General features: G+C 60.4%; 2 protein-coding genes across 2 annotated transcripts; both read right to left on the bottom strand.

Moving 5' to 3' along the window:
* Nucleotides 1-179: 179 nt before the first annotated feature.
* LOC309413341 (alpha-2-macroglobulin-like protein 1) lies at nt 180-12,374 on the bottom strand (the record flags this gene model as incomplete). Its single annotated transcript, XM_082010462.1, has 36 exons — nt 180-211; nt 663-704; nt 877-979; nt 1,077-1,145; nt 1,322-1,412; nt 1,506-1,630; nt 1,704-1,919; nt 2,018-2,235; nt 2,356-2,512; nt 2,699-2,773; nt 2,920-3,076; nt 3,197-3,278; nt 3,468-3,644; nt 3,783-3,857; nt 4,106-4,157; nt 4,335-4,456; nt 4,745-4,871; nt 4,948-5,173; nt 5,352-5,505; nt 5,753-5,849; nt 6,108-6,305; nt 6,498-6,647; nt 6,900-7,045; nt 7,129-7,186; nt 7,517-7,744; nt 7,911-8,075; nt 8,216-8,325; nt 9,040-9,154; nt 9,239-9,371; nt 9,470-9,554; nt 9,702-9,855; nt 10,008-10,028; nt 10,707-10,759; nt 11,068-11,230; nt 11,666-11,855; nt 12,301-12,374. The coding sequence occupies 36 exons, from the start codon at nt 12,372-12,374 to the stop codon at nt 180-182; spliced, it is 4,440 nt and encodes a 1,479-aa protein (XP_081866588.1).
* Nucleotides 12,375-14,092: 1,718 nt separating this feature from the next.
* Nucleotides 14,093-25,988, bottom strand: LOC309413411 (alpha-2-macroglobulin-like protein 1; the record flags this gene model as incomplete). The annotated part of the gene is made up of 23 exons (XM_082010531.1): nt 14,093-14,293; nt 14,866-14,987; nt 15,255-15,381; nt 15,458-15,683; nt 16,048-16,147; nt 16,263-16,353; nt 16,943-17,161; nt 17,693-17,842; nt 18,144-18,289; nt 18,373-18,430; nt 18,754-18,987; nt 19,644-19,808; nt 19,930-20,039; nt 20,851-20,965; nt 21,377-21,491; nt 21,593-21,677; nt 21,797-21,950; nt 22,491-22,511; nt 23,088-23,140; nt 23,243-23,405; nt 23,717-23,906; nt 24,383-24,538; nt 25,948-25,988. 23 exons carry the CDS (start codon nt 25,986-25,988, stop codon nt 14,093-14,095), a joined length of 3,042 nt encoding a protein of 1,013 aa, XP_081866657.1.
* Nucleotides 25,989-26,457: the final 469 nt, after the last annotated feature.

Raw genomic sequence — 26,457 nt, 5'->3', positions numbered from 1 at the left:
GCGAGCCATGCCGTGCTGGGTGCGGGTGCTGCTGTAAGCATCTCTGGGCCACATTGTGCCCCCATGGAGGGTCAGGGCTGTGGCCAGGGTGGGAGCAGAGACCATTGGCTGTCGCAGGCCTTGATGGCTGAGGAAGTTGGGCTGGGCAGAGGGGACCAGCTGCCAGGCTTCAGGCTGTGCTAGAAGTTTTCCTGCTCCTGACCATCAGCCTCTTCAAAATCAAATCCGGGTGTGCTGTGAGAGGAGAGCCCCTCTGCCCCCCAGCTACCCTTGTCTGCCCCTGGCTGGCTCCATCCCCAGCAGCCTAGTGTCTCATCCCCTCTGTGACCCCAAACCTATGGATGGGTTGCTCCATAAGGTGAACAGGAGGAAGGCCAGGGCTGATGGGGGTCTGAGCCCCCTCAAAGAGGCACAGCTCCTCTCTGCACCCCACAACCTGGACATCTGGGTCCTCCCTGACCTCTAGTCCTACAAGCTCTGGCCAGCATGTCCCCATTGATCAATGCAGGGGCTCCAGGCTCCTGGCTGACCTCCTCCATCCCCACTCACTGCCCTCCTTCCCCTGGGTCCAGGGGCTCAGCACAGCCCAGCTTGGCTGGTGGGTCCCCATCAGGGTGCTGAGGGTGGGGTGATCCCTCTGTCCCGTCGAGCTTGGCCCCTACCTGAGCTGCAAGGTGCGCTATAGGCAGCATCCGTGCGGTCACCTGCAATGGGAAGGTTGGTGACCAATGGGCTCAGGGTGAGCTGCTCCCGTTAATGAACCAAAGCTCGTCAACATGAACTGACAGCTCAGACAGACCACCTCTGAGCCACTGGGGTGGCAAGGGGTGGCAGGAGGGCCACGCACCCCAGAGCCACATCCCTGGTGGGGCTTACCCGTCTCGTAGTAGTCATACAGCGTCACGGTGGCTGGCTGGAGGTTCCTCACTGGGAAGTCCTGCGTGGCGGTGAAGGCAAAGGTCTCCTCCTCCTTTGTCAGCTGTGGAGATGGCATGAGATGCAACCATCCACGATGGGGAAGCAGCCCCATGCCCCAGGACATGGGGTTCTGCTCCTGTCCCTGTGCCCTATCTCACCTGGTCTAGATAAATCGTCAGCTGGTTGGGCTGCACCTCCACCTTCTTCACCAGATTCTGCCTCTTCAGCTGGAGGGACACGGCTCAGGATGGGCAACAGCTACTTGGTGGGTGCCCCAGCCAGGGCCAGCACCCCGAGTGGGTGCCCCTCCATGTCCCACTGTCCCGAAGGGGCAGGGATTCAGTGGGAAGGTGGGTGCCCCAGTGGGGCAGAGGGGCTCCGGGAGGCAGCAGAGGCTTCTTACCTCCACCATGGAGCTCTTGTCCGGGATGTAGCCAGACGGCAGCTTGGCCTCGATGACAGCCATGTTGGTGGTGGGACGCTCCCCGGTGTACCTGCAAGGGCACCCCGGGGTGGGGTTGGGGTCTGCTGTCCCTCCTTGGCTGCTCGTGGTCCCCCCAAACCAGGGGGGCAGCCCCAGCCCCTACCGTGCCCGGAGGAGGAGGCGGAAGCGGGTGCTGGCGTCCCCCCTGCACTCCCTGGGCTCCGTCTCCACGTGGAGGTCAAACGTCCCCACGCTTGGAGGGGGTGGCATGTTATAGTGCAGGGTCACCTGGGGTGATGCAGGAGGGTTAGAGCCACCGAGCGGGCACCACACAGGGACGGGGACCCCAGGCCGTACCCACCTGCACCAGGGCACAGCCCTGCCCACGGGCTCGCACCCTGTACGTCCCTGGCAGCTCGTGCAGAGCTGCCCGCTGCAGCACCAGCCGGTTGCTGTTGTGCAGCTCAAAGTCCTGCACGGTGCCTGCTGGGGACGTCACTGTCACCGTGAAGTCCCCGTTGCTGCCGTACGTCAGGGTGGCATACTTGGCCAGGGCTTGCAGGGCCACCACAGTGTCCTGGGCATGGAGAGAGCACCAAGCTGGAGTCACCCCTAATTACAGGGGGTACAGAGGTGGGATGCTTGGAGCAGTCCCATGGCCCCCAGTGCTGGTACCTGTGTGGAGGCGAAGCCCCCATAGGGGTTTTGCTGCTTGATGAGCCAGCGGACGATTTGGGAAGCCATCCCCAGGTCAGCAGAGGACATTTGTGGCTGGGTGAGGTAGGCCAGGAGGATGTAGGCGGTCATCTCCACCTCCGCCGGCGTGGCGGCAGCCCAAGAGGGCTGCGAGGGGGGCAGAGCCTTCCCCTTCCTCCGCCAGTAGAGCTGCCCCTCTGGGAGAGAAGGGGGTGGGAGCTCAGTCCCCTGCTCCGAGGGTCCCGGGGGGCTGGATGGGGTGACCCAGGCAGAGGTTGGCAGTGCCCGGAGGTGCCCCTGCCCGTGCTGGGGGGTACCTGCGCTGGCGCTGTGCTGCGCCAGGCTCTGCAGCTGGCTTTGCTGCCGCTCCTCACGCCCTGCCAGCCCGAAGACGTAGGCGAGCAGCGCCTGTGTGTAGGGGTCATCCGTGGCCGAAGCCTCCAGGCACTGCAGGGCTGAGCTGACCTTCGGGTCCTGGAATGGGACTGGAGTCAGGAACCGGCCCATGGGTGTGGGCATCACTCACAGACCCCAGTTCTGCCCAGTGAGACCAGTTACACCCAGGTCTGTCTAGGAGGTGGCCTGGAACAGACAGACCCCCTGTCCCAGCACCCGTCCTCGGCCCACCAGCCTCTCCAGGGAAAATGGGGTCATCCTCACCGTGGGGGACAGCCCCAGCTCCAGCATCGCAGCCGTGACATAAGCTGACAGCGAGAGCTCATCTGAGACACCACCCTGCAAAGGGGACAGCGGGAGTCGGGTCCGGCTGTGCTGTGCTGCTGGCACAGGGACTCCCCCCCTGCCTAGACCACACACCGGGGATGTGCTGGGGCCAACCTAGCTCTGGATGCACATCCCCATGTCCCACCCCACCGACCCACCTGCAGGGCGTTGTTGAAGAGCTTCCCCACGCTGCGGAAGCAGCCCGTCTCCTGCTGCTGCTTCTGCAGCCAGCGCAGCGCGTCCGTAATGTGCCGCTCCTCGACGGTCACATAGGTTCTGGCTTGCCCGAAGGACTTGAGAACAAACGCTGTCAGCCTACAAGCCAGAGAGACAGCGGAGGGAGGGGTGAGCGGGGCTGGAGGAGGAGCCCCGGGATGGCCGGTGCCCAGAGGGATGCAGCTGCACAGCCTGCCCCAGCCCTGCGCAGTGCCTCACCACGTATTGCCCCTGGGATCGCTCTTCCCGAAGGCGCTGTAAGATCCGTCATCATGTTTGTAGAGCAGCTCTCGCTGGTACCCTGCGGGCAGGAGATGGAGGCAAGTCTTTCCGTGGTGGTCTTTAAACCCCTGGGGGACCCCAGAGGCAGCCTGGAGCCCAGACCCACCCCAGGATGCAGGTAGAAAATGGGGAGTGGGGCATAGGGCAGTGGTGTCCCTCAGCAGCCGACGGGGTGGGACAGGGAGAGGAGGGGACCGGGGACGCTCACCACTTTGCAGGAAGCCCTGCGCCTTGGCACGGATGTCGGGGTGCAGCTGCCCGCTCTTCTCCAGGTACTGCTGGATGTAGATGTTGGGGGCGAAGCGGACCATGTTCTGCTCCCCGCAGCCGTAGGGCATGGCCAGGAGGAGGTCCAGGTTCTGCAGAGCGTTGCCCATGATGTCACCTGTCCCAGGGGGTATGAGAAGTACCATCATCAGCTGTGTCCCCCATATCCCCTCACATCTCAGCTCCGTGTGGTCCCACCTCTTGCTGAGCTTGAGCCATGGAGCTCTGCACCCTCCATCCCCTGCCTGTCCCTTACCCATCACGGTGACGTGGGCTCGCTGGGAGCCCTCCAAGATGTTTGCAGGAACCTCCAGGGAGACTTCTTCAGTGACTGTGGGGATGGACGGCAATGACAGTGGGGTTGCCCAGCTCCTCCTGGCCGGGCCCCATGGCACCTTCACCCATCCCCTTTCTGCTCTGACCCTCCATGGGCTCAAGGCTGAGTAGGGGCATCTCAGCTGGGAGCCTCTACGGATCCTGGTCCTTGGCTCCTCGGCTCCTCTGGCTCTCATGACCAGTGGCCAAGAATCCCTGCCCCGTGTCCCCACGGCACTGCCAGACACCCCCGGCCAGTCCTACCTTCCTGGCAGAGCAGGGAGTTGTGTGCCTTCTCCACCAGGATCCCCCCAGGCTGTGAGGAAGCAGCATCAGAGTCGGTCAGGGGAAGGGACCAGCTGTGTCCCCCCTGTCCCTCAGGGTTATGCCTGCTGAGTGCTGTCCTGCTCTCAGTCCTCCCACTGCACCCCAAGGGCTGCTTGGACCCTGTCCCCAAATCCATCCGACTTTCTTCCTCCATAACCCATCTGACCTGCACCAACAAGGGCTTTATAATGGTGTCCACACGCCCCTGGGCCGGCACCACAGGCATCTCGTTGCCACAGAGCTCCTTGGAGCTGAGGGCCTCAGTGCTGATGGTGATGTTCACCTTCCCTGGGGATGCAAGCAGGGCACTTAGTCACCACGGAGCCCCCCAGCTCACACCACAGCCCCACGGGCTTGCACCAGCCTTAGGGCTTTGTGTGGGGCTGGCTGGATTGGAATGGGGGTCACCAGGTTGAGGAGCAGTCCTGGGAGGCAATGGGGAGGGTGGGAGTGGAGCAGAGGAGAACTTCTCAAGTGGCACTGCCTCTGCTCGCATCCTCCTTGCCCACCCCATCCTCTGAGGGGGTCTCCAAGCAGCAGGGCAGGGGGTCCCACCGCAGCCCCAGTACTCTGTACCCAGGCTGGTGGCTCGCACGCCCCACCGGAAGGTCCTCGCTTCATCTGCACAGATACAGCCACCGTACGCCTCATCTGCGCTCGCCGACACCTCCAGCTCCGCTGACTCCGCCAGCATCACCCGAACCTGCCGGCCCACGGCCATGGCTCCATCAGCCCCTGCTGGACCCCAGACCCAGAGCCCCCTCCCCAGCCCTGCTCACCCGCAGGCACTGCTGCAGGTGGTTGAAGACGGTGGCCACAAGGGTGAAGGCTTCGTGGCGAACCACAGCATAGGGCAGTGCCAGCTCCACGAAGAAGGGCTTGAAGGCTGTGAGGGTGGTGGCAGGGGCCAGCCCCAAGCCCTGCGGTGCTGTGCAGAACATCCCGGCTTCCCACGTGGTGATGGCATCAGGCACTGTCACCGTCACCTCCACGGACCCCCCCTCCCTGCAGGAAGGAGAACATCATGAGGCCATCCCACCATGTTCACCCACATCTGGTGTCATCCCCAGATGGGCTGGCTCTCTCCCTAGGGGAGAAGGAGTGTCCTGATGTCCCCAAACTCCGTCCATGCAGGAGGGGATATAGGGAGAGAACCAGCCCCATGGGAACTGTCCTCACTCACCCCATGGGGACCAGGTCCCACAGCCATGTCTCTGGGAAATACGTCCGGGGTGCTGGTGGCTCTTCCTGGTCAGCAACAACTGGGGTACCATGGTTCATTACTTCTGGGACATCAGTTAATATCCGTAAATAGGTGACAGGGTAATCAAAGCCACCTGGAAGAGGCAGAGCAGAAATTAGGATCCACAGGTCTCTGCATCTCCACTGGACCTTGCCTGCATGCAGCTTGAAGGTGGCCAAAATCCTTTTCAGTCCTCTTCAATCCCTTCAATGCCAAGTGTATTGCCAGGATGATGGCTCTGAGTGCCCCTGAGGACACAGGAGCGAGGACCAGGCACCAGCTCTTCACCCTTTTCTCCTGAGAAGGCTCAGCGGAGCAAGAAAGCTGAGGGCTGTGCTGACCTCTGAGACGTTGGGAACCCGCCATCCCAGGCAAGCCGAAACTCTTTTTGCAAACTTCACTGGTCTTGGCATTGGTGAAAAGTTTCAGTGCTGCATTCTGTGAAAAAGAAAAGAGGTTGTCCATCTCTGAAACCCAGCGGGAAGAATATCCCCATCCCAGCAGTAAACAGTCACAGAGCTGCAGAAGTTGACAAGTGAAGGACTGGAGCCTGGGGTCCAAGGGAAAAGGGAAGACCTTTTCCATGCCCCTTTGGCTTTCACGGGACGTTGCTGTGCCTTCCCAGCACCCTGAGCAAACCATAGCTGGCTCTTGGATGAAGAGGAACCAGGAGGCACAGGCAGGCAGGGTCTTTACCTGAAATAACTTGTAGGTGTACATCTGGGAATTCCTCCTCCTCCGCCTCCACGGATGGTGAAAGAACTGTGGCTGTTTTGGTACAAGTGGGGTGATGGGAATGTCAAAGTCAGGGGGATAATCCCAGGAAAATGCTGAACAGGGTGGTGGGTCTTGAATGCTTCCAGGGTAGTTGAATTCAGGGAGTACTTTGTAGACCTGGGAATGAACACGTTCTAGGTGCAAAGCCAGGCAGGCATCTACCACCTGCCCAGGACTAGGACTGCCCAGGAGCCACCATGGCACCAGGTCCCTGTAAGGGAGGTCCAAGCCAATGTCATCTCTTCCACCTCCCATCCCTGGCTGGACCCTGGGGCTGCAGAAGTGGCCCCGGGCAGTGCCACCACTCACCGCCTCTGTGTTGAGCTCAGCCTCAGGCTTCAAGAGCAGCATGCTGCGGTCCACGGCACGGATAGCACACAGGGACCCTGGGGCAGCCTCCAGCTCCAGCCGCAGTGCCGAGCCGGGCAGAGCCGTGTCCTCTGAAAAAGCCATCTTCACCTGGGGAGGGACAGAGGCATCAGGGGGCAAGGGCAGGAGGGGGAGCCACCTCCCATGGAGGAGCAGGACCAAGACACAGACATGGAGGTCTCTTCTAGACAAGGATAAAATCAGGCTTGAGGGTTTGGGGATCAGGGCATGGATTAAAGAGACTGTGACGCCGCGATACATTTGGAGCAGGATGGACCTCAGGGCATGAAGCTGTGGACAAGCCATGGAATGATTCCCCCATCTCCAGCAGCCTCCTCTCACCTTGTTGGGGAAGCACTTGGCCACCCTGAGCTCAGTGCTGTCAGCCACCATCTCGCCATCGGGCAGCACTGCGTAGCCCAGCACCTTGGCCGTGGGTGCCAGCTCGGGGCCGATGGGCAGCTCCAGGGAGAAGAAGCCTCTCAGCCCTGGGCCGTGGGAAAGGAGGGGAGGTGAGGACCAGGCATGGAGAGCAGAGCCCTGCACAGCCCATCCATGCCGCGGGACCTACCAGCCTCTGCAGGCAGCTCTTTCCTGAGGACGGTGGCAATGGTCCCCTTGGCCAGGACCTGCAGAGGAGGAGATGGGAACAACTAAACTCATGTTTTGTGTGGAACTGAAATGCCCTGACAGAGTATGGACCCAGGGGCAAGAGTGCCGGGATGGTTTTTGACCTTGACCATTCTCCAGCCCCCCCTCAAAACATCTCACATCGGCATGCAGGTCCAACAGTGCCAGCAGACACCCTACTAACAGGCGTATGTCTGTTGGTCTAGCCAGCACAGATTGCTCATTTTCTTGTCCTCAGGGACACAACCACAAACACGTGGGTAGACGTGGACCTTCGCACACAACAAGCCCTAACATTCACTGCCCAACCTCCCTGAGCTGGGGCTCACCAGGAAGACCACATCCAGGCTCTCCAGCTCAGTCCCTAAGGCCTCCTTGCTGAAGATGTAGTCCACCCAGAGCTGCTGGGGCTGGCCGCAGGGCAGCTCGCTCTCCAGCCTGCGGATCCACAGGAAGCTTTTGCTCTCCGAAAAGAAAGGGCTGAGGTACGCATAGGCATTTTGGTAAGTGAGCGTTGAGCCATCGTTCTGGGTGTGAGCTGTCTTGTTGACTTGACCCTGAGCGATGGAGGTAGAAATCAGGGTGGTGAAGCCATCCAACAGCCCACAAGGTGCTGGTCCCAGTGTCAGGCATCACTGATGCAGGCTTGGAGAGGTGCCCAGCCCTGTACTACTGGAGAAAGCAGCACAGGGACCCCTGAGGGGTGGGAGATGGGTCACTTACACGCAGGGAGACCGTGCCACTCCAACCAGAGGTCTCCAGCTCGAAGGAGGCTCTCCCTGATCTGTCTGTCAGGAAGGTCTGTCTCGTATCTTCTCCTTGCTGGCTAACGACAAGCAAGAGCTGCTTCTGCGGCAGCACGGCGCCGTCGGCTCCCTTCAGCAGCATCTGCATTGGGAGGGAAGGGGAGATGCCCCGGGTTGGGCTTCAGGCATGGGGAGAGCAGGGTTGGGGGTCAGTGGGACTGGGATTGGGTGCAGCAGGGTGCAGGGGAGCCCTGTGGGGAGCAGGGACCCCCCCCCCGTTACCGTCCCAGTGTAGGGGATGCCAGGCTTGTAGAAATCATTGGTGTTTTCGAAGGTGACGGTGAGGATTTCGGGTAAAATCTTGCAGCTCTTAGTGCCTTTCAGCTCCAGCCCTGTGGAGAGGGAGTGAGGAGCTGAGGGTGTTGTGGGGACACAGGGCACAGCTTAGCTGCTGCCAGCTCTCCCATCGTGCTGCAGGAAAGGTCCCTGGACATTTTAGGCTTTCCCTCTGCAGCCAGCAGCTTCGAGCACAGTTCACACCTCCTACAAGAAGAGCAAAACCTCTACAGCATGTTTTAGACCTAAAGCCAGGCACAGCTTGCTGCAGAGACTTCACAAAAGGTGCTTCACCAGAGCACCATGAGGCAGGGCCACCTCGGTGCTGGTGGGCCTGGGACAATCCCTGATCTTCTCCTTTTCTGAAGCTTACAGCCCTTTCTGACGGGACTGAGGTGGTGGGGGAGGTGGATTGTCTCAAAGAACGGAGCCACGCCACTGAAGCGGGCGAAACCACTGCTTCGCGTCACAAGGACTCGACTCATTGCTAGCCATAGCGTCAGGAGAGTTGTTGGATCTTGGAAAGGCGTTTTTGCCTCCCAACCATTTCTCTGGTGAGAATTCGAAGTATTGCCTGGCTGACCCAGCTCACATCCCCGCCTGGACCCAGTCCCTGCACATGTGCCCCTCTAAATCACAACGTTGCTTTTGGGCTTCCCCAGAGAAGACCAATACCCCGTGCCACGTGCACGTGGGCGCATGCGGGGACGAATGCAAAACCGTGCACCAGCGGCAATGCCCCTGCCCAAGCAGAGCACTGCTGTCCCTACCTGTCCCATCCTCCACCAGTGATGCCCGGACTTGGATTTGCTTCCGATACATGGAGCTGGTCAGGTTGAAGGCAGCCAACAAAACCTCTGTTGAAAAGCAGCCGTTCTTCTCGGTCTGGAGGGACAGAGCCAACCCCGTTAGCAGCAGTCCCAGGAAGGAGCTGTCCCAGCGGCACCCACGCTCCCCGGCAGTGCTCACCTGCCCACCAGCCTCGATGCAGTTCATCTTTTTCTGGTTGGCATCGTGAAGTCCATACAGGATCCTCATGTGCCTGAAGGGCCGGCACAAGCTGGCCTGGACCCTCCCCTGGATGGGCTTCCCGTAGGTGTAGCTGTTGGGTGGAGGGTGGTGAGGGTGTGCCTGACGGATCACCGCATGTCGGATCCCCCATCCCCTCCCTATTCCCAGCGCAGCCTGTTTCTGGCTCACCGTCCACAAATCTGCATCTGGAACTTCTCTTCCTCCTCCAGCACCACAGCGGGGAGATGAATGGTCATCTCAAACTTGGGCAGCACTGATGGAGAAGCAAAGGGAGAGAGGGTTGTCACTCCTAGGACAAGGACAATGGTGCCTGGGTGGCCAGGGGGGCCAAAACATGCTGCCCACAGGGACGTGCCAAGGTGGGGCTCCCACCTGCCTGCACCTCCCGGTCCCCACGTACCATATTCCTCAACGCTGAAGGAGTGGCTCTTCCCCTCCACCTTGATGAGGTACGTGCCCAGGGCCGGCTCTGCAGCCAGCGGGAGGGACAGGTCCACGATGCCCTGCCGTGGGCTCACCTCCTGCCACTGCGCGATGCGGTTCCCGCTGGGATCCTGCACATAGGGACACGCGCTGTTAGCACCCCGGGGAGCCCAGCACCCCACGAGAAAACAGCCCATGGCTGTGTTGTGCTTTTCCTCTCCCAGCCACGCTGCCTTCCCAAGCCCACACCACCCAAGAGCCTCCTTCCGTCTCTCAGACTGACCTTCAGGAGCACAAGGGGCAGCTGCAAGGCAAAGAGAAGATGGTTAGAGGAGAAATTCAAAGCCTTCCTTGGGGTCTTACCAGGGTGGGGACATCTTTGGAGCCGTGGATGGAGTAGAGTGAGTTATTTGTGGGATGCTGTGAACTTCCAACCTTTCTGTTCACTTCTGTTCAGATTTTGAGGCTCTGGGTGGCTCTAGCTGGGATGAGCCAAGGGCACTGCCAGCATGGCATGGAGAGGTGGCATCTCCTAGTGCCTTCACAAGCGGCCAGCAACCATTTCATCTGGGAACCTCCTGCATTTCCAGAGACCCAGGTGATTGCTCAGGAGTGCCAGAGACTGAATTCGCCTGTAATCCCGGAGTCTGATGACTTGATGGCTATCAATATCAAAGCACTTTCCCCGCTTCCCACTCACCATTGCTATGTCCCTAACCAAAAGTTTAAGCGGGTTCGTTCCCATCTCACACCTGCAATTCTGTTTTCTCTTTCCTTAGCCTGCTGAAGCCTGTGTGAACAGCACAGGGCATCCCTGCCCCTGGGGAGCGCAGGCACCCAGGCAGAGCTGGCTGGGGCAGAATTCCCGAGGGGAAAGGTGCTGGCTGACTCCCAGAGTTCTCTCACAGCTTGCCGAGACTGGACGAAAGCAGTGCCGAGGAGCTCTCGGTTGCCTCCCCAGCTCCCCCAGTGCTGCTCTCACCTTCTTATTGCTGGGAGTGAAGTCTTTATCCAAAGAGACAATTCGAAACTTCACTGGAAAAAGAAAATGGGGATGCAAGAGTGAGTGGTGGGTTCATCCACAGGGAGAGGGGTTCCCCATGGGGAAGATGGATGGAAATCCACGCCGAGCCCTGCAGTGGGGCACTGCCCCCCAAGCGACACAGCCTCCAGCACTGCCAGCATTTCCTGGCATTGCCCTGGGCCAGCGCTGGGGGTCCCAGTGCATCTCAGGATGAGCCCTCCTATTTCCAGGCAGCGTAGGAACAAGTCGGAGCCTCCTGTACCCCTCTCCCACCAAGTTCTTCAGCCCAGAGCAGAGTGGTCCCTCCTGCCCCCCTCACCTTGCTGTCCAGGCTTGTAGACAGCTTTATCTGTCTGTATGAAGATCCCAGGCTCCAGGGCTCTCAGCATCACCTTCTTCTTATCGGAGACATCCAGGGAATCTCCCTGGATTGAGATGTGCAGGTCTACGATTTCCTCCTGCCCTTTGGAGGGGGCTGGCGCCTGCCAGGGGAAACACCAGGCACCAGGTGAGGACAAGGGACATGCTATGGCCAGGATGCTCTGCTCACTCCAAGTGACCCAGAGCACTCCCTGCCCACAGGGACATCTTCCCCAAGCCAGGATCTGGGAAGAAATGTCCCCCCAACATCCCGTCCTAGCCCGCAGGTCTGCTGCCAGGGGATTATTTCAGCCACTGAACAACTGGGCTGAGCCTAGAGTCATTTTGCCTGCGTGGGGGATGAGACCCTACGAAAAGATGGGGAAGTCACGCCCGTTCCCATCCTCCTCCGGCTGCAGAGGCTTAGGGCTGCGCAGCAGCGTGGAGACCACCACCCCATGCCCAGGGGAGCTGGTGGAAACTGCTCTGCCTGGAGGCAGCGGCATGCCCAGGGCATTCCCCTCCACGCCTGCGGCTGTGCATGGGGTGACACTCACGGGGAAGGTGGTGTTCAGGTACAGATGAGGCTCCTGGACCTTCCTCTCCAGCAGGGTGATGTTGTGGGTCCTGTCTGCTCTCTGCAGCTGGACGGTCACCTGCGCGGGCTCGTGGAGGCCACTGAGATGGACCCACAGCATCGCTGTGTGGGGGTAGTAGATCACAGGTGGGGATGTGACCACGTAGTGCCTGGCAAGGAGAAGTGCTGAGATGAGAGGCGTGGGGACGAGGCATATCCCGGGACAGTCCCCACGGAGGGCCTGAAGAGCTCCTGGGCACACAGAATCCTGTGCTGGGGTGCAGGGCCGCCTCCCCCAGCCTGCCCACCCTGCTTTTGGGTTCCCCTTGACTTCCCGGCTCAGCAGGGCGAAGGCTTTGCTCACGCGTGGCTGCAAGTGAAGCAGCACCTCCAATAAACCAGCCCAGAGCCACCAGACCCCCCAGCCCCTGGGCGCACCGAGTCCTCAGTGCTCGTGGGCAGGGACAAGCCACCACCCCGAGCATTGAGCATTTCCACCCTGGCCAAGAGCCACATGCACGGGAAGGATTGTCACCCACTACATGCTGCCAAGGAGCCAAGACCTAAATGCCCTCCCACCAGGCACGGACGGACAGACAGACAGAGAGGGCTTACAGCGCTGCGGACACCCCAGCGGCGAGGTGCAGGATGAGGAGCAGCGGGATGGGCAGGGCAGCTGGGGACTTCATGTCTCCAGCTGCAAGTAGACGTCGGGGACAGCCACGGCTTCCTTCTCCAGGTGCTGGATTGCTGTAGGCCTGCGGCTGCTCTGCACCAGGCCCCGGAGTGAGATCTTTGCCTTCCACCCAGCGAGCAAACAGGGGTGGGCAGAGGGGTCCAGTGTGGACCTGCAGATACGGCCAAGGCAATGTTTACCATCTGCCCACAGCCTCCTGGGTTCAAGGCTCAGATGGATTTTTGCAATTTGAGGAAAGGTTCTCATAGGCTACGGAAGTTCAAAATCAGGGGGCAGGACCCACCTACACACTCTTTGCTGGGAAATGATGGCAGGAGGGAGCAGGAATGGGTTTCCCAAATGAAAGTAGGCAGCGCATCATGAGAACAGCCTGTGAGTTGGTGGCGGTTTCTCGGAAGGGCTTGTTTCCAGGTATTTTGAATTTAGTCAAACAGTAGCTATTTGGGCTGATTACGGGTCTCAGGCTGCCTTTTTGCCCCGTTTCCTCCAATATCATCAAATCAGTTACAGGCACAGAAGCAGGACAGCGTTGGGCTGTCGTGTCTTTGCGCACCAAGCCTGGGAGCCGGACACCAGCCAGGGCATGGGCTGAGCTGCCTCTTTCTGTCCTGGTGGGAATTTGGGAAAGACGAGGCAGCTCCATGACAGCGACACAGCATCCTGAATGCATCCTCTGCTCCGGGGTTTTGTAGGGCCCTTCCCTCCAGGGACAAGGGGGGAGCGGAGGCGGCGTTGTGGGAAGCCGGGGACGGGGATGACCCCTCTCCGGGGAGCTCTCGGGTGGCCATGGCTGCTGTCCCCACACCTGCTCCACTCGGGGGTGGCTGGATGTGGCCCTTTGCTCAGCTCCCCGTTCCCTGCCCCACATGGTATTGGTGTCTACAGGATGGTCCCCGCCACCCCTGCAGACACAAGGGGAGAGCGTGGCCCCACGCCCGTCCTGCTGCCCCAGGATGGGACATGGGTCATTGCCCCACCGGGCATCCCGGGGACAATCCACCGTGACAAAGAGCTCGGGGCCATCGCACGCCGAGCCCTGCGGAGCACGGGGCAGAATGCAGCGGGGGCCGTGAGCAGCGTGGCCAAGGGGAGATCGATTTGGGAGCAGGCGCGGCCTCTGCCTCTGCGGCCGGTGCCTGCGGGGACGCCAAGGGGAAACACCGCGCGGAGGATTTGTCCTGAGGTGCTGCCGGCAGCTGCGGAGCAGGAGCCGGAGTGCGTCGTCGCCCAGCCCTTCCTGACCGGGCACCACTGGCCCCACGTTGTGCTGTTTCTTCTGCTGCCTTGCTGCCTGTGCAATGAACGCTTTCTCTGGCTTGGTCTCAGCTCTCCATCCAGCAGAGCGAAGTGAAGGTGCGGCCCGCCCGATACATCGCCCGGGCGGACGGGGATGCTGAGCCACTAGCACAAAGTCTGTTTTGGGACACAGGGCTGGCCTTGGCCAGGGGTGGTGGGAAGGAGCCTGAAGGAAGGAAGCTTTCCTGCAAGAAAAACATTTTGCCACTTCCACTTCCCTTATCCCACTTGCATTTTTCTTTATTTTTCAGCCTGGCTGAGCAGGCGCAGGGGCAGGGCTGCACTCGGGACAGCTCTGAGCATCCTCTCCATGCCCAGCCATCAGGCTTGCGCTGATCTCCAAAGGTTTTTCGTCAGCCCAGGCTCAGCTTGCCTGCCCTGCTCCCCTCTCCGAGGGATCAAACCGGCATTCATTCAAGGGAAACCACGACCCTGCGGTGGGCAGCACAGCGGCTGCTCCCCGGGCAGCCCCCGACCCGTGCGGGACGGATGGCAGGGCTGCTGGGGAGCGGTGCTGGGTTTGGGAGTCCTCGTCTCATCCATGCTGCCGCCGGGCCAGACGGAGGGGACGAAGCGGCAGGGACGGGCAGAGGCAGCCGGCCCTCGAGACCGCGGCTGTCTGGTGGGGTACGAGGGGGTCAGGAGCAGAGGGACAGCCAGGCAGCTGCGATTTTCCTTCACATCGGTCTTGGAGGCTTTAAAACCAGGAATACAGCACGTATGAGACCGGGATGACAGTCAGCCTGCCCTTTCTGTCCCAGAAATGCCCCCCCGCTCCGACAAACGCCCCGCCTGGACCCCGTCCCCACCAGCAGCCCATCGGCTCTGAGAGGCCAGGAGAGCGCAGGACCACCGGGGCCAAGCCAGACTGTCCTCAGAGCAGCCCCGTGCGGGGCGTGATGAGGGGAGCAAACTGAACATCACATGGTATTTGAGGTCAGCAGCCTCAAAATCTACCAATCTCACCCCAAAAGGGAACGCACCGTCCCACCGATGGTACCTAAGCACGGACACATTCTCCCCTTGCTCTGGGTGCTGATGCTCTCCCGCACCTTCCAACACCCACAGGCACCCTCCAGCCTGGCCGAGGGGTGGGAGATGCTCTGCTCTGCGCCGCGGGGAACGGCTGTGGGTGCAGCTCTGCTCCCGGCGAGAGGACGGTGCAGCCCCCACCTCGCCCTGCTCACCTGCACTGTCAGCAGTTTCGTCTCGGTGTCCACGTGCCCCCGGGCTGGCACCACGGGCACCTCGGTGCCACAAAGCGTCTCGGAGCGCAGGGCCTTGGCGATGACGGTGACGTTGGCCTCCCCTGTGGGGGCAGATGGGGGATGTCGCTGTGCCGCAGCCTCGGGGGCTGGCTCCCGCTCAGAGCCGCCTCGGGGAGCCGGGGAAGGAGGAGGGTGCGACGGGTGCAATGGGACTGGAAAATGGGGGGAAGAGGCTGGAGAGTGGAGGAGGGAAAGGGGAGAGGGGAGAGAGAGCTGGGAGGGGGAGGAAAGGATAAAAAAAGCCGTGACAAAGAGGAGTTTTGCAAGGAGTCTCCCCCCTCCCCAGCCCTTCGCTGTCCCCTCTGTACCCAGGCTGGTGGCTCGCACGCCCCACCGGAAGGTCCTCGCTTCATCTGCACAGATACAGCCACCGTACGCCTCATCCGCGCTCGCCGACACCTCCAGCTCCGCTGACTCCGCCAGCATCACCCGAACCTGCCGGCCCACGGCCACGGCTCCATCAGCCCCCGCTGGACCCCAGACCCAGAGCCCCCTCCCCAGCCCCGCTCACCCGCAGGCACTGCTGCAGGTGGTTGAAGACGGTGGCCACCAGGGTGAAGGCTTCATGGCGAACCACGGTGTAGGGCAGTGCCAGCTCCACGAAGAAGGGCTTGAAGGCTGTGAGGGTGGTGGCAGGGGCCAGCCCCAAGCCCTGCGGTGCTGTGCAGAACATCCCAGCTTCCCACGTGGTGATGGCATCGGGCACTGTCACCGTCACCTCCGCGGACCCCCCCTCCCTGCGGGGCAGTAGAAGATGGACAGACCTTGCAGGCTGGGTCTGATGGGCAGAGCTACCAGAAGGATTGTGCCAACCCCCTTCCTCTAGGTCCTGGGGACCATCAGTGGCCATCACATGCTTGGGGATGGGCCTGTGATGTACCATCAGTGCTCTTATTTCTTATGGCATCTCCTGCAGGATTCCATCTGCCCCAGTCCCTCCCGGGGTCAGTGCTGAGGGCTGAGGGAAGGGGTTGGAGGTGTCTCGGTCTCACTCCTGGATACATGGACACCAAACTGAGGTCCAGACGCTGCACCCAGAGGCGAAGCTGATGCAATAAGGGCAGTCCCCTGGCTTGAGGTCTGCTGGGGCTCCTAACTCACCCCACAGGGACCAGCTCCCACAGCCATGTCCCCAAGAAATCCATCTGCATCCAGGTGTCCTGCATGACACCCGCCTGCTCATCCTCCTCCCATCCTGCTCCTGCAAAGAGGGGCACGGCTTGAACGTGCTGCCAGAAAGGATGGAAAGAGGTAAGATGTCCCCACCCGTCCTTCTGCAGCTGCCATGAAGGCTGTTACAGGCTCTCTCCGCTCACCTTGGGGGTATATTGGGCTTTTGTGCCTTTGGAACGGCGTGTTTGCTGCACAGCCCAGCTTAGCATTGGTGACAGTTTTCAAACCTGCATCCTGAAACATAAGACACGAGAGAGAATAGCACCACGCTGAAGTCCAGAGATACCAAAACGCCTCTCCATCCCTCTCTGAAGCGAGGAATGGACGTGCACTTAAAGCCCCGTGCCCAAACAGAGCTCCTGAAGATCAGGACTCCCTGCCATGCCGCACCGGGAGTGCAGGAGAGGAATACTTGTGCCGGGGGAAGCTACTGCACCAGCGACAGTTGGGAAAGATCTGGTGGATCTGCTCTGCCCACTCCATTCCCCAACAGCCCTGACCCCTGGGTTTGCTGCCAGTGGGAGACAGCACCCCAAAAAAGCTGAGGAACGCCAGGCCAATCTATGATGTTTACTCTCAGCCCAGATTTGAGAGGGGAAGAGCAGAGCTCAGCCCTGTCCCTGTGAAATGCCGCTGTGCCTGGACTGAAGGATGCATTTCACATGTCTGTCCTGGGCTGGCGAAGCGAGGGGCAAGGCATGTTATTTGGGGAATGGTTCATGAGCACAGTCGTGGGCTGGGTGAGGGACTGGGTGCCCCCAGCACCCCGAGTAATCCTTCCTAGGAGCAAGAGGAGCATGAGGTGGGGCTGGAGGGCTCATACCTTAACCAGGCTGTAGGAGCCTGGCTGGATGTCAGGCACCGGTACCTCCCTGCGCCCCAGAATGTGGTGGCAAGGTCTCCAGCTACTCCATGGCACATCGAAACAGTTAATGGGTGGAATTGCCTGGCTGAACCTGTTTCCCCAACAGCGAGGAAAATCAGGTTCTTCGACTTCAAAAGAATAGCTGTCTTCAGAAAATGTCGGGAGTAAGTTGTAGACCTAAACCGAAGAGGTGAACTTTGGGTGAGAAAGGCGTGAAACGCTCCTGGCCTGGCTCCAACCCCTTTTGCCCCTGGCATCGCCCCGCAGCTTCGGCATCGCCCCACAGCTTCTGCACCTCCCCGGGCCCCGCAGAGATGCTGCCCTGCCGCCAGCCCCAGCTCCTCCGCTGGGACCCATCGCCGCTGCACCTCTCTTCTCCCCAAGAGCGGGGGACGCTTCTCACCGCCCGCACCCTGTTTTGAAGATTTCCAGCCCTGAAGGCACGGCAGAGCAATTCTGCAGCTCAGCCCCCCCGGTCAGCGAAGCACGATCTCCCCGGCAAAGCCGCAAAGTCTGTGGGTGGCAGGGGCTCACGGGGGGCTGCCGGACACCCGGCATTCATCCTGCAGAGGCGCTCCCCCAGGGTCCCTACCTTCCTCCCCTGAAGTGGGCGACAGTGGAAAGAAACTGCTGTCCCCACGCCCCAGCAGCGAGTCCCCTGTGAAGGGCTCATCGTGGACATGGGCATCGAGGCTGCCCCGGACTCACCATGCTGGCGCTGAGCTTGCCCTTGCGACCGGGGGACCGCGTGCGTTGATCCACGGCGTGGATGGCGCACAGTGACCCCGGGGCAGCCTGCAGCTTCAGGCGGAGCTGTGAGCCCACCAGAGCCCTCTGCTCCGAGAAGGACAGATTCACCTGGAGAGGGGAAGCCTTTGGGTTAGGGGAGAGATGAGCTGGTCCCAGGAGGGACCTCCGTGCTGCAGACTGACCCCAGACGCCAGCGGAGGATGGAGAGTGAGGATGGCAATCAAAGCCAGGAGCTGGTTTGCAGAAGCAACAGGAATGGGAGAAGAAGGAAAACCGTCCCTGGAAGGAGAATCTGGGACCAATCAGTAGCAGGGGGTGAGGAAAGGCTCTGCTGAAGAGTGAGGCTCAGAGCCCACATCTCCCCACCGAGCCTGGCAGCAGCTCCCCTGACCCGGCAGTCTCCGCTCACCTTGTTGGGGAAGCACTTGGCCACCCTGAGCTCAGTGCTGTCAGCCACCATCTCGCCATCGGGCAGCACTGCGTAGCCCAGCACCTTGGCCGTGGGTGCCAGCTCGGGGCCGATGGGCAGCTCCAGGGAGAAGAAGCCTCTCAGCCCTGGGCCGTGGGAAAGGAAGGGAGGTGAGGACCAGGCACGGAGAGCAGAGCCCTGCACAGCCCATCCGTGCCTCGGGACCTACCAGCCTCTGCAGGCAGCTCTTTCCTGAGGACGGTGGCAATGGTCCCCTTGGCCAGGACCTGCAGAGGAGGAGATGGGAACAACTAAACCAATGCTGAGCGGGGAACCAGCACAAGCAGATGAGGAGAGGCTGTGGAGGATGCCCAGGGAGAGACTATTACAGCTGCATCCTGCAGGAGGGATGGAAATGGTGCCCCAAGACCTGACCAGCTCCAGGGTCCATCCCTGAGTCCTGAACCCAAGAGTACCTGCCCTGGGCTGGCTGGAGATGGCTTCTGCTGGGGGGGAAGGCTTAATCCCATGCCCCGGACAGCCTCATTCTCCTCCCCTGAGCTCTGCCCTTCATGCAGAGTCTCCCATCTCTCCCCAAGTGAAGGCTCACCAGGAAGACCACGTCCAGGCTCTGCAGCTTGATCTCCATGGCCTTCTCATCAAAGAAGTAATGCACCCAGAACTTCTGGGGCTGGCCACAGGGCAGCTTCTTTTCCACCCTGCGGATCTTCAGGAAACTTTTTCTATCCGAAGACAAGGGATACAGGTAGCGAGAGACACTTTGGTAGCTGACATACTCCTTGCCTTCATGCTCCGAGGCTGGAGAGTCATCCTTGAGCTCACCCTGAGGGGTGGAAATCGAGGCACTCAATGGCAAAGATCATCTCAGCAGCAGAGCACAGCAGCAGTGGAAAGCCACTCCGCAGCCGCGACCGCCACGCGCTTTGCTGTGACGTTGCTGCAGGAGCGTGCCAAGAAACGCAATCCAGCTACACTCAACGCCCAAAAAATAGAGCTGCGTGCCATCACGGAGCTTGTCCAAAGGACACTCAAAGGGGAAGGCAGCGGATGGCAAGAGGAGGCAGGCATGACTAAGCAGCACGTGTTGGGCAGTTGGTACTGAAAAAGCATCCCACAACTGCCTGATCTTGTGCCCAGATGGTGAAGGTAGAAAGGATCCTGAAATTCGGCATTGAAGTATGAAGACAGTAAGGCAGACATGGAATTAGAGGAGGAACTTGCAGAATGCATCAAAAGTGAGAGTAGCCCCTTTTTCCCGGAGCAGGAGGAGCAGGAAGGGTGCTGGGGTCTGTAGGGTCTGACAGGCAATCAAGGTACTGAAAGGGCTAATAAACACGTGGAGCTCTTTACCATAAGATGCTGTGGGTGCAAAAAGACCAAATGGGGCCAAGGGGAGGCTGGAAGATTTTGTGTAAGAAAACCTCCGTGACCTTTACTAAACCCAGGGTGCCCGAGAGGTGTAGGACACGGGTCACTTACACGCAGGGAGACCGTGCCACTCCAGTCAGAGGTCTCCAGCTCGAAGGCAGCTCTCCCCGATCTGTCCGTGAGCAGGGTTTTTCTTTGCGTTTCTCCTCCGGCATTAACCACAAGCAGGACCTCCTTCTCCTTCAAGGCAGAGCCATCGGTTCCCTTCAGCAGCATCTGCAGCGGGAGGGAAGGGGAGATGCCCCAGGTTGGGCAGCGGCGGGAGGTCAGCAGGAGCAGGACTGAGCACAGCAGGGTGCGAGGGGTCCCCTGTGGGGTGCAGGGACCCCCCTCTTACCATCCCAGTGTAGGGAATCCCAGGCTTGTAGAATTTATCGGTGTTTTCAAAGGTGATTATGGCCGTTTTGTACACAAGCATACAGCTTCTGGTGGCTGTACGCCACATCCCTGCGGAGAGGAGGGGGAGATGAGAGAGGCAGTCGGCAATTTGTCCTGGTGATGCCCCCCCAGGGCGGCTGGCTCCGGTGCTGGCTCTCCCATCCCCTCCCTGCCCAGTGCTACCAGACCATGCTGGTGCATAGACCCAGTCTGGAGGTAATGAGGCAAGTTTCCACAGCGCAAAACCACACTTGTTGGGCAACAAACACCAAAAAATGGTCCTCAGGTGTGACAGGAGCTGTAGTGTGAGCAGGACCATGCTCAGCCAAGATCTATGTGCTACTGAAATACCCAGCTTTACTGCAAAATGACCCTCTTAATGGCTGCAAGCCAGCAGGGGAGGTCAAGGGTCTGCCACTCACAGCTGCGTTGTGCTGAAATTGGGCTTTTTACGTGACCTTAAGGATGCATCTAACAAGGCCTTCCGGGTAGATAGTGACTATTTATAACTAGATTCAAAGTCAGAAAGACCCAATAAGAAAAACACAGTCACCCGGGCAGCTCTCCAGGCATCCATCAAGCACACTAACTAGTCTCAGAGTGGCAGAGAGTGGGGAAGAAGAGGTGGATGATGGAGGGATATCTGGGGGTGGAATGTTGGAAGGGGAAGAAACTCCTGATCAGCCTTCAGGACGTAAAGGATTGCTCCAGCAAGTAGAGGAAAAATGACACCAAAGCAAGTAAGGGCACAGAGCGGCTGATGCTTGCGGATGGGAAGGACAGAGCCCCGAGGACACCCCAGCAAAGCAGTTGTGCCAACGTCCTCCAGGCGACACTATCCCAGGACATCACCGCGGGCTGTCGGCGTGGCTGCGCTCACCGGTCCCCTCCTCCAGGAGCGATGCGTGGGCATAGAGCCGACTCTCGTAGTGGAAGTCGCTCAGGTTGAAGGAAGCCACTGGCACCTCGGTAGAGAAGCAGCCATTGCTCCCCGTCTGAAGCAGAGAGTCACCTGCGTTAGCAGCAGCCCCGGGGCCAGGTCCTCCAGTGTCATCTGCTGTCACCCCTGGGCTCCCGCACCCCGCTGCTGCTGCCTCCCTCCATCCTGCCCTGCAACCCTTGGATCCTGCAAACTTGTCCCCCCCGGGGCTGGCACTGCGCTCTGCCGTGCAGCTGGCTGTCCCGTTCCTGCCCGTCCTGGCCCGGCGACCACCCCAAGAGTCCCTGCTCAGCTCCTCTGCCCTCTTTAGGGTGACTCTGGGTTTGCAGCACTTTCACACGGGAGCTGGATCGCCTGGCGATGCCCGAATGATGCACCCGGCCATCATCAACCCAAGCACCCCAAGATGGGGAAACGTTTCCAGGGCTACCACCCATGTGCCACCTTCTCCTCCTGCTGCCCTCACCTGGCCCCTAAACTCAGCACAGACCCTTGTGGATCCCTCCGGGTAAATAATGTATTTGTGGGACCGGCACAGGCTGGCCTCAGCCCTTCCCCGGAAAGTCTTCCCGGATGGGTACCTGTCAGGAGGGAGCAGGAAGGGGAGCGAACGGCAAGACTGCCGGGGGAGCATCACCCCGGGAGCAGCCAGCCTTGCCGCTGGGGCTGCTCTCCGACTCACCACCCGCAAACGTCCAGCAGAATCTTCTCATCCTTCACCATCACGATGCGGGGCAGCCGGATCAGCACTTCGAAGTGGGGCAGTCCTGGGGGGAGACCGATGAGGAATGGGATTGTGCCCATTTCTTCCTTTGGGAGTTTCTTGCCATCCCATGCGATGGCTCCCAAACACCCCACATGGAGCCCAGCCTTCATCCCCACGCACCATAGTCCTTCACGCTGAACGAGTGGCTCTTCCCCTCCACCTCGATGAGGTACGTGCCCAGGGCCGGCTCTGCAGCCAGCGGGAAGGACAGGTCCACAATGCCCTGCCGCGGGCTCACCTCCCGCCACTCCGCCACGCGGTTCCTGCTGGGGTCCTGCATGCAGGGACACACGACGTCACCCCTCGCTCGCGGGGCTGAAGATGGGGTGCATGGTGGTGGTGGTGGGTTGACAACCTGAAGGACTCAAGTCACCCTGCGTATCCCAGCAAGGATCAGAGGTTTTGCCCTGCCACCATGCTCAGAGCAGCCCTGAGGGCATCACCTCTCCGGAAGGAAAATTACTCCCCGGGGGGAGCTGAGCTCCAGCCTGGACTGGGAGCTTAGGAGGTTCTCCAGTTTGGGTCAAAGCCTCTGCAGCAATAGCCACTGCTGTCTTCATCCACGTAACCTGTCCCTTAGGAGCATCCCCCCAGAGGACCCCACGTCTTGCAGGCAGACAGCAACAAGCTGACCCCTGGGGGCTGGAAACGTGGACGAGGAACCCAAGCCCTTCTCCCCCCTCCTTGTAACTTCGCTCAGCACCCGCAGCGGGAACGTGCCTGTCCCCACTCCATGTCCCCAAGCACTCCACATGCTGGGGCCCTTTGCCCCGCCTGAGGGAGCTGGCAGGCTGGCACAAGGGTGACGACTCACCTGCATGGCCACCAAGGGAATCTGCAAAGAAAGGGCGAGGAAGCGTTTAGCCTGATCAAAGCACAGAGCTCTGAGTTTGTAGCTGAGCCGGAGGCTGAGCCTGTGGGACCTGGCTTGGCCCCGACAGAGCTGGTCGCTGCCTGGGGACTCAGAGCCGCTGCATCGCCCGACTCCTGCTGCCACGTGCGCAGCCGTCGCGCTGCCTTTTCCGAGCAGCAGGAAGCGAGCAGCGAGGCTGCGTTGTGCAAAAGGCCCTCTAACACTAGTCTAAAACCGGCGGGCGTTATCACGGTGCGTAAAAGCTACACGTGAGAGAGGACAGGCAAAGGGATGGTGCAAAAGGAATAACTCATCTCCTGCGGCGTGCAGGAGTAAGGACTGTACCCTGGGCATTCGGGCTGGGAGTGCTGGGAAGAGCTATGTGTGTCCCCCCTGCCCCACGTCCCTTCGGTGTTCGGGGGATTCCCTCCCCGCACCCATCTCCTCCATGCTCTTGGTGACACTGAAGGTTGTGCCACTGCGGCCAAGACCGATTGTCTTGGGCGCGTGGGGATCCTATTGCCTCCGCACCCACCCTGTGCCCCGTCCCCGTCTCACCTCCCTGTTGCTGGGAATGAAGTTTTGATCCAAACGGACAATTCGAAACTTCACTGGAGAGAGCAAAGACAGGAGCAGAGTGAGTGCCAGGGCCTGGGACCCAGACGTGGGGATCCCATTCCAAGAGCCTGCGAGCTCTTCCAGCAGCTCCTCACCAGTTTGTCCGGGCATGTAGACATCCTTGTCTGTCTGCACCAAGGTCCCCAGCTCCAGGGCTTTCACCAGTACTTTCTTCTGCTCAGAGACCTGCAGGGAACCTCCCTGGATGGAGATGTGAAGATGCGCAACCTCGTAGATCCTTGCAGGAGGGGTAGAAATCTGCCCCCGGGGAAACAGCAGAAATGGTGGCAAAGCCTTTATGTTGGACACCAGTGACTCATCATACCTGTCCCCCATCGTCACCGCCCCGTTGCCCCAGGAGGGCACCAGGGAACTGGTGTGCATGGCAAGATGACACAGATACAGCCCACAAGGTCTCTGTACATGCCCTGTGTCCCTCCACTCTTCTCCTCACTCGTTGCCCATCCAGGATGGGCCCCACATCCCCTCCCAGTTCCCCCAGCCCAGCTCTGGTAGTGGGTCATACCCGTTCCCCAGGTCCTCAGCCCTGCCGCGGGGCCGTGACTCACGTTGGGGAAGCGGGGCCAGTTCAGCTGGAGGATATCGCTGCCCTGCTCCTCCAGGGTGGCGTTGGGGACACGCTGGCTGCTCGCCAGGTGGAGGGTCACCCGCACGGGCTCCTCCAGGTCCATGAGGTGGATGTGCACTTTGCCCGGGTACGGGTAGTAGAGCACGGAGGGGAAGAGCACCATGTAGTGCCTGGGGAGGGGACACCTCGATAGTGGAGGAGAGCAGGGACCCCCCACCAAATCCCGGTGCTCCCCTCCACTCCAGACTCTCAAGGCAGAGGGCACTTGGGTTTTCTCCAGCCCCGGGTGCTCTCTGCAGGGCTATGCCACCCAGCCTTGCCTCCCTCCATCTACCCAGGGAGGCCGGCCAGCGCACGGACCAGAGCAGAGCCCCCTTTGCCGAAACACCTCGGGAAGGCGCTGAGGGGTCGGTCTGCGGGCGGAGGAAAGGCTTTGCTCACCCACTGGCTTCTGTGTGAGGTTGCACCTACACCGAAACAGCCCAGAGACACCAGCCTCAGGTGCAGAGTCCTCTGTGGGGGACAACCCATCGCCCCAAGCACTTCCACCCCAACCAGCAACCACAGCTGCAGTGAGGATTGTCACACCACTGAGACCAACCACCATCCCACCAGGCATGGACCAGCAGACATGGAGCGGGCTTACGGCTTTGCAGATGCTCCAGCTGTGAGGTATAGGATGCAAAGCAGCAGGCAGGGCAGGGTGGCTGCAGACCCCATGCTTGGAGGACCAGCGGAAGCAAGGTGGTCCCAGAGCCCCTGTGCTGAGCTTTCGTCCTCTCCTGAAGCTTCCACCTCCCCTCTGGCAGCAAGCAAAAGTCAGCAAGGTCTCTGGCTGGAACCCAGCCATCCAACTAGGACAATGTTTAACCACCAGACCCAAGCTTCGCTGGGTTCAAGGCTCTGGGTAGCTAAACTATACCCATGGTGGTGGGCACGTGGTGGGACCGCCAAGCCAGCTCAGAGCTGACAGACTAAGCTGCATGCAGGGAGCCCTGGCAGGAAGGGAGGGAGGGAGGGAATAAAGGGGCTTTCTGGGAACTGAGATCCTTCACGTGCCCTTGACGGTCTCCACGTGACAGTTTCTGATCCGGTGAGTTGTTACTTGTGGGAAGCCTCTTTTCTGTGGCTAATATTTTTGCCTAGTGGCATCTGTCTGGGCAGGTGTCCTGGTTTCAGCCAGGATAGAGCTGGTTTTCTTCACAGAAGCCAGTGTGAGACTGAGTTTTGGATTTGGGATGAGGAACTGTTGATAATGTGCTGATGTTTTGGGTTGCTGCTGAGCAGTCAAGGACAGTCCAGCTTCTCGTGCTGGCCTGCCAGCGAGCAGGCTGGGGGTGCACGGGGAGCTGGGAGGGGACACAGCCGGGACAGCTGACCCAGACTGGCCAAAGAGATATTCCCTACCATCCGACGTCATGCCCAGTACATAAACTGGAGTTGGCCGGGGGGCGGAAATCGCTGCTCGGGGACGGGCTGTCGATCACGGGGTGGTGAGCACTTGCTGTATTGGGCCTCACTTGTTCTTGTACATTCCTTTGTTGGTATTATCATTATTGTTCCCTTCTTTCTTTCTGTCCTATTAAACTGTGTTTATCTCAACCCACGAGGTTTTTCCTAATTCTCTCCCCCGTCCCACTGCGGGAGGGGGAGTGAGCGAGCGGCTGCGTGGTGCTTAGTTGCCGGCTGGGGCTAAACCACGACAGCAGGTGATTGCTACAGTTTTGCAGAATTTCCTCCACAACAAGCCCGCGGCTGCCGAGAGCAGGAACGGTGCCAAACCGGAGCGCTGCACCCTTGCTTGGCCACCGTTTGCGCACCTTATTCGAAGATGGTCGGTGAAGCCTGCCCACCCTGCTCCCAGCACTAGGGACAGCCACGCACTGGCGTTTCTCCCTGCCCTGCCGTCGCCCAGGGGTGGCTGGGACAGGAGCTGCTCAGCCGGGAAAGAGCCAGCAGATGCCCAAAGCCCTGCCTGGCTGCAGGGAAGAGGCCAGGGGAGATGGTAGCTGGTGGATGGGTCTGGTTGTCCATGGTCCAGAGGCCATGGGGAGGTCCCTCCTGCTCCAGGTGGGTGTAATCCAGGCACCTCTGCCCTCTGAGGGTTTTGGGCTTTGATGGATGCTCTTCCTGTGCACTTACTGCTTGTCCCCAAGGCAGGGAGAGGTCTACCTCGGGGACAGACCTAGTCCATCCCAGTGGAACTCTCACCCTGCCACATGCTCCTCATGCCGTCCAGCGCTGCACGCCATGGAGAAGCTGGGGTGTCCATAAGAATGCTCTGCGCGCAGTGGTGCAGGCACCCTGCGTGGCCGTGAGGGCACGTATCCCCCTCCCCACCCGAGGCACGGGCAGGACACTGTGCGCACACACCACCAGGTATAGACTGTTTAATCTTGCACCCTTATCCTATAGTTCAGCATCAAGGATGCTCTTCCCACGTGGCAATACCCTCTGGACCTCCTGTCCCCCCCGCCAAGCACACGCTGCGTTCTGGACCCCTCTCCAGAGCTGGCCGCATCTGAACAGCATCGCCAGCTTGCAGGAGCCTCTGGAAGAAGCACCCCACAGCAAGCCCACGGGTGAACCCCACTGCGAGTCACCCCGTCAGGGGTGGAAAATGGTGCAGTGAACCCCCAGCCCCGCCTGGCACATCTCCCCCCGCCACCCGGGCGCAAGCAGCAGCCATCCAGGCGGACGGGGCTTGCTACCCGGGGCCAG

This window comes from Phaethon aethereus (assembly GCF_964289735.1).
Source record: "Phaethon aethereus genome assembly, chromosome: 25".
In the NCBI taxonomy this organism is placed as follows: domain Eukaryota; kingdom Metazoa; phylum Chordata; class Aves; order Phaethontiformes; family Phaethontidae; genus Phaethon; species Phaethon aethereus.
This window is presented reverse-complemented; position numbering and strand designations above follow the sequence as displayed.